This window comes from Sardina pilchardus, chromosome 12 (genome assembly GCF_963854185.1).
Source record: "Sardina pilchardus chromosome 12, fSarPil1.1, whole genome shotgun sequence".
In the NCBI taxonomy this organism is placed as follows: Eukaryota; Metazoa; Chordata; class Actinopteri; order Clupeiformes; family Clupeidae; genus Sardina; species Sardina pilchardus.
In genome coordinates this window covers 22,625,874-22,632,240 of record NC_085005.1, presented here as the reverse complement: position 1 = coordinate 22,632,240, position 6,367 = coordinate 22,625,874, and the positions used below count along the sequence as shown (strand labels likewise).

Here is a 6,367-nt window from a genome sequence, read left to right as displayed (position 1 = left end):
CTGGTCTACGGCAAAACCAAGTTACCAAAACTCAAAAGTTTAATACATCACACATGGCCAGAAAGTTCTCCCAAAGAACCTTGATTGGCTAGCTCCGCTTTAACCCCTTCTGGTTCCCCGGAGAAATAGGCTACGTATCCATTTGATTCCATGGTAACAAATTATGACGTCATAATTCAGCACATTGCAAATTCATTGCAGTTCATTTCTAACAAAATAAATCCACTTCACCCACAGGTTAACATGAGTGAGCAAGCGGATCAAAACCTTTCATGGGCAAAGGTATGATTGTAATTATTGTTTTGTTATATTGTTTTTATTATTGCTATTCTCATTAATGTACTGTAACCTTACCATGCCATAGTTATTGTTATTATATTGATTGAATGCCTTTATTGTTTATTTGCTATTCTCATATTCATTGTTTATTTTCATTGTGAAACAAATGTACTCCATTGTTTAGGTTATCCATGTCCGTCCTATCCCAACTCAACTGTCTGTGAGTATATCCTACAGGGCCGGTCTGTTAGACACACACACACACACACACACACACACACACACACACACATTCACTGCAGCTGTGTCTCCCGCAAACTCAGCCCGGTAGGACACACACCAAACACTGCAGCTTAACCATCTTAGGGCCAGATACACACAGCACTACAGAACCACATCAGGGCCAGAACAGAGCTAAACACACATAGCAGAACAGCTAGAGTAGACCCAAAACCATATTAGGACCTAGCCTGGTCCTAACCATCCCATAATACTACCATTTCATTTCGTATTATGGTCTGGCATTTCTTTGCTCTGAAGCGCTTGCAGGAAGCGGGAAGTAACGCCCAGTTCTGGTTTGAATTGATTGGACAGCTCTCACCCAATCGGCGATAGTTACTCATAACAACATAGCGCAGGCGTTTAACGTCATCGTCACGAGCGCCCTCCCCCTTTCGCCCCCACCAACCCGTCTCTTCGTTTATTGGCTGCTTTCTGGAGGGGGGGCGTTCTGTTACAATTCTACCGAGCAGAATGCTCCACAGAGGAGCACGGCCAGACTCGTAGTGGAGGCAATCCTTGGCCGGAAGTACGTGGATGGCTCGCGAGGCTAATTAGGACCAGCATACAAATGAAAACTCCAGTGTAGGCTGTGTCAGTTAATCAAGAGTGTTTGTGTGAATGTGCGTGTGTGTTTGTGTTTAGAATGAGGAGGATGACTGCAAGAGTAGCGGCACCTTTGATGTAGAGAACTGCGGTGACTGCTACATCAGTGATGTGTCCAGCTGCATTGAGGTGAGGAGAGTCCAGCACAGAGTATAGAGTAGGTTAGAGAGGAGAGGAGAGAAGAATAGAGTATAGAAAGAGGAGGAGTGTAGAGGAGAGGAGTAGAGGGGAGTAGAATAGAGTAAAGTAGAATAGAGTCCTTTATCAGCACTAGAGATAAGCACATGGCTGTGTAAAATGTAGGTTGGCCAAGCTCTTTGACTTAAGTGTGTGTGTGTGTGTAGCTTGAGTTGGACCTTAAGGAGAGCAGGTGTGACAGTGCCCTGATGACCGACCCTGCTGTCCCGAACTATCTTGTTCCTCCTCCCTCCGTCATGGTAAAGCACCTTCATTTTTAATGTATCTCTGGCAGGCAGGCCTCTGTCTGTGTGTGTGTGTGTGTATGTATGTGTGTGTGTGTGTCTGTGTATGTGTGTCTATATGTGAGTGTGTGTGTGTGTGTGTGTGTGTTCGTTCCATCATACATCTGGTGTTTGTTTCTCAGAATGGGGTTTCCTTCTGCAATAACCCACTACCAATTTGGGAGAAATAATATACTCCAATGTAGGTTGGCTAGGCTCTGTGATTTAAGTGTGTGTGTGCGTGCGTGTGTTTCCTCACCTAAGTTGGACCTTAAGGAGAGCAGTATCCCTGCCCTGAGGACCGACCCTGTTGTTGACCTTGGAGACGCCTTTGATCTCTTTGAGGTACGAGAGACGGACAGTCTGACCCGTAGTGCAGAAGAGAGATCTGAATGTGACAGGCTTACCCAAAGATTAACGATACATATCAACGAGGGCTAAACACACATCGCTAGAACCTGATTGCTTACCTGATTCATTTTTAACAGGTACTACAATTAATGTGTGTGTGTGTGTGTGTGTGTGCTCATATGTGTGTGTGTGTTTGTTTAGACTGAGGATGAGGAGGAGACCGGCAGCAGCAGCAGCAGCAGTAGCACCAGCGACGGCTCATCTGGATCTGTGGCCGCCTGTGCCCTGTCCTGCTCCTCCACCAACTTTAAGGTGAGACTGCTGTAGCAGTGACGGTTTATAAAGTAACTAGACAATCTTTGGCGGTAGGCTGGGGCTATGACCCCTATCTGACCTTTATCTGAGCCCTTTTTGAGCTCTACCTTACACCTGACATAGATTGCAGTGACACCTGTCTGTCTATGTCTCTGGACTGACAGAGGGATAGATATGCGTGTTTACTGTGACTAAGGTGTGTGTGTGTGTGTGTGTTTACTATGAAAAGGATGCCCGCAAGAGCAACAGCAGCACCATTACCATTGAAAAAGGAAATTGTGGTGACTGCTACCTCAGCGACGTGTCCAGCTGCAGTGAGGTGAGGAGAGTCCAGCACAGAGTAGAGGAGAGTAGGTTAGAGAGGAGATTGGAGTTTAGAGGAGAGGAGAGGAGAATAGAATAGAGGGGAGTAGAGGATATCAGTACTACAGATAAGCACATGGCTGTGTCAAATGTACGTTGGCCATGCTCTATGACTTCAGTGTGTGTGTGTGTGTGTGTGTGTGTGTGTGTTTGTGTAGCTTGAGTTGGACCTTAAGGAAAGCAGGTGTGTAAGTACCCTGAAGACTGACCCTGCTGTCCAGAACTCTGGACTTCTGGTCTCTCCCCCAGTCATGGTAAAACACCTTCATTTTTATGTTTCTTTGTGGCAGGTAGGTGTGTGTGTGTGTGTGTGTGTGTGTGTGCAGTATATGCCTGTGTGTGTGCATGTTTGTGTGTGTATGTGTATATGTATGCCTGTGTGGATGTTTGTGTGTGTGGGTGTGTGTGTTTCATTATACAGTACATGTGGTGTTTGTTTCTAAGCATAGAGTGTCCTTGTGAAATACTCTGTATTCCTTCCCATGATAATCCACTAATGAGAAAAATTCTATGTGAGTGTGTGTGTGCGTGTGTGTATGTGTGTGTGTGTCTGTGTGTGTGTGTGTGTGTGCGTTTGTGCATTTGTGTGTAGGTGCAGGTGTATGACCTTCCACCGCGTCCTGCCCGTCCCGTGCTGCAGTGCTGGGAAGACCCCCAGGTGGCCTCTTGCCGGAAGACGGACCGCCTCTTCAGCACCCCAACTGACCACGACTGGGTCAACATGAGCGTTCCGGCCCTCTACAGGACCGAGAGCGACCTCACCCTGGTCAGCTTGGATGAGGACGACGCTCCCAGGGCAGGTGTGGAGCCGGTCGCCCCTGTGCTGGTCAGCAGCTCTGGGGGAGCGAGCGCTGACCTAAGCGGTGGTGGCCAGTCTGAGGCCTGGGCGGAGCTGGAGCACGTGCTGGAGAGCAACATGGCCAGCTTGCAGCAGGAGGTGACGGTTCACCTGGACGGTGTGCAGGACAAACTGACCGCCGAGCTGCAGCTCCGCAAGCGCCTCCGTGAGGAGGAGCGCTGGGCCGAACGCCACCGGCAGGGGGGGCGGCTGGAGAGCCTGCCCATGTGGCTGCGTCGCCTTGGTGACATCCTGAAAGGCCTGGTGAAGACGAGGCCGAAGAGCGGCAGGATTGTACCGGCCGATAGCGCCGCAACAGCAGCATCAGCAGCGGGCGCCGAAGTCTCCGGCCACAAGGAGCTTTGCCACGTGGCACAGAGCGCCTGCCATTCGCAGGTCGTCCTGGAGAGGGCGCGGGCAAAGTACGCACAGGTGAAGGAGCGCCAGGCGACCTCACGCGATCAGGAGATTCTCGGCCAGGTCCTGGAACAGCTGGACGACCTGGAGAGAAAGTTCCTGAAACAGCAGGAGCTGATGCTGAATGAGGTGGAGAGCACACTCAACAGGCTGCTCGGGACAGAGAAGGTGAGTCTCACACTCTCTCACACACACACACACACACACACACACACACGGCTCACTGGAGCTATATTTGACTGATGGTCTCATTTCAGTCTGGAGGGCCAGTGGACCTGGAGGAGGAGAAGAGGAGCGAAGAGGACATGAAGAGCAAACCCAAGAAGAAGGGTCTGAAGAGGTGTGTGTGTGTGTGTGTGTGTGTGTGTGTGTGTGTGTGTGTGTGTGTGTGTGTGTGTGTGTGTGTGTGTGTGTGTGTGTGTGTGTGTGTGTGTGTGTGTGTGTGTGTGTGTGTGTGTGTGTGTGTGTGTGTGTGTGTGTGTGTGTGTCAATGTATTTGTGTTGGAGGGCTAACTTGTCCCTTGAGGATATTTTATAGTAGCCTGTCCCTGCTGTGTACATTATATAGTAACAGAGTGGACATTCGTAACCTGGAGTGGACATTGTTAAGTAGCCTATCCCTGAAGTTGACGTGTGTGTGTGTGTGTGTGTGTGTGTGTGCACACATGTGTATGTGGAGGCTGTAAGGGGTAGATGGATTCAGGCTGGGTCTTAAAGTGATTTGTAGACTCAGTATGACCAGGGGAAAGAGATTGTCTGTCTGTCTTTGTTTGTGTACGTGTGTGTGTGTGTGTGTGTGTGTTTGTGCATGATTATGTTGGTTATGTCTTGTTTTCTGCTCACAGGTTCTTCAAGTCCCTTTGCTGCCTCAACTAGATATCACCATCACTGTACTACGGGCTGCGGGTTCAAGGCCGACTCCTCCATACCATGTCGTAGTGTCCCTAAAGTGCTCCCGATGTGCAGATTGGCGCCTTACATGGCAGCCTCTGCCATCGGTCCCCTAGAGCAAGACACTGAACCCTAAAAGGCTCCAGATGCGCAGATTGGCGCTTTACTGTATATGGCAGCCTCTGCTGTCGGCCTTTTTGAGCAAGACACTGAACCCTGCAGTGCTCTCGATGCACAGATTGGCGCCCTACATGGCAGCCTCTGCCGTCGGTCTTCTTGAGCAAGCTAAAGTGTTTTGCAAATGCAGTCCATTTCATTTCATGTAGTACAGTATTTACTAGTCACAGCACTATTTTTTCTTTCATTTTAAAAATCAATAAAATTACCCTCATGGTATCTGTGTTGTCTGTGATGGTTATGCTTAGGAGGTGTAGTCTGCAATGTACTCATGTCTCAAAGGGAAGTTTTGTAAGACACACTTCGCAAAACTGTGGGCACAATTCACTGTACAGCACTCTTTTTGTGGAACTTTTAAAACAACTCACTGCTTACGCCCAATTTCTAAGTATCCAACACACTCCTAGCAAAATTATATGCACGTATGGCTAATTATTTACGCTGTTTTGCCAACTGTCTGGGACACGGTCACATCATGAAAACTGTTTCAGATAATTAGTTCACTTTGCAATCAGCCTAAGCAGTGTAAACAAGGCACAGAGAAGATGTCCTGTGTGGAGTACAATGGAGGGAGCAGGAAGAGTGACAATTAGAGGAGGCCTAGGAAGAGGGTGTGGAGGTGAAGTAGTAGGAGGAAGAGGACAAGGAGGTGAAGAAGCGAGAGGGAGAGGACGACAAGGACAAGGAGGTGAACTTAGAGGAAGAAGACAAGGAGGAGCATAGGAGGGGAATAGGAAGGGCAGAAGACCCAAGGTAAAACGGCTATCTCACCAAGCAAACAACAATGGGATCAAATGACAGAAACATAAACATGTGAAGACAGAAGTTAATGGTGATGTGATCGGATCATAAAATACACTGCTCAAAAAAATAAAGGGAACACTGGTTCATAGGAGTATAGCATCAAGTCGGTGACACTTGTGGGATATTGATCTGGCCAGTTACTGTAAGCAACAGAGGTGGTTTGTGAATCAGGTTGACCTGCTTTGATGTCAACGAAATTTTCTGCAGGTGTACTAGAGGGCCAACTGTGAGACCCCCAAAACAGAAATGTTTTTACAGGTGGTGGCAACTGGTAATTTTTCCATCTTCATCCCTCTTGACTGATTTGTCACTAGTTTTGCATTTGGATAAGGTCAGTGTTACCACTGGTAGCATAAGCCAGTATCTGGAGCCGACAGAGGTTGCACAGGGTAGTCCAACCCCTTCAGATTGGCACACCAATACGTTCCCTAGCCAAAAAGACTGCTGTGTCTCCCCCTGCAGTCTCAAGAGCATGGAAGAGATTCCAGGAGACACGTATTTGCTCTAGGAGAGCAGGGCAGAGTGGTAGAAGATCCTCAACCCAGTAGCATGACCAGTATCTGCTCCTTTTTGCAAGGACGAACAG

At 48.4% G+C, this 6,367-nt stretch overlaps 1 protein-coding gene and 1 long non-coding RNA gene across 2 annotated transcripts; both read left to right on the top strand.

Annotated features, from left to right (window-relative positions):
- The first annotated feature begins 243 nt into the window (after positions 1–243).
- LOC134097400 (uncharacterized) lies at positions 244–3,928 on the top strand. The gene is made up of 9 exons (XM_062550280.1): positions 244–282; positions 464–499; positions 1,204–1,293; positions 1,509–1,601; positions 1,890–1,970; positions 2,521–2,610; positions 2,813–2,908; positions 3,247–3,767; positions 3,889–3,928. Exons 1-9 carry the CDS (start codon positions 244–246, stop codon positions 3,926–3,928), a joined length of 1,086 nt encoding a protein of 361 aa, XP_062406264.1.
- A 76-nt stretch (positions 3,929–4,004) lies between these two features.
- LOC134098472 (uncharacterized) lies at positions 4,005–5,039 on the top strand. The gene is made up of 3 exons (XR_009941052.1): positions 4,005–4,077; positions 4,167–4,249; positions 4,755–5,039. It is a non-coding gene; the product is annotated as an uncharacterized LOC134098472 (long non-coding RNA).
- Positions 5,040–6,367: the final 1,328 nt, after the last annotated feature.

Bases quoted from the DNA above. Each gene is read 5' to 3' on its own strand.
- LOC134097400 (XM_062550280.1), top strand. From the start codon at position 244: ATGAGTGAGCAAGCGGATCAAAACCTTTCATGGGCAAAG. The intron at 500-1,203 runs GTGAGTATATCC...GTTTGTGTTTAG, and splicing joins CTATCCCAACTCAACTGTCT to AATGAGGAGGATGACTGCAA. The intron at 1,294-1,508 runs GTGAGGAGAGTC...GTGTGTGTGTAG, and splicing joins ATGTGTCCAGCTGCATTGAG to CTTGAGTTGGACCTTAAGGA.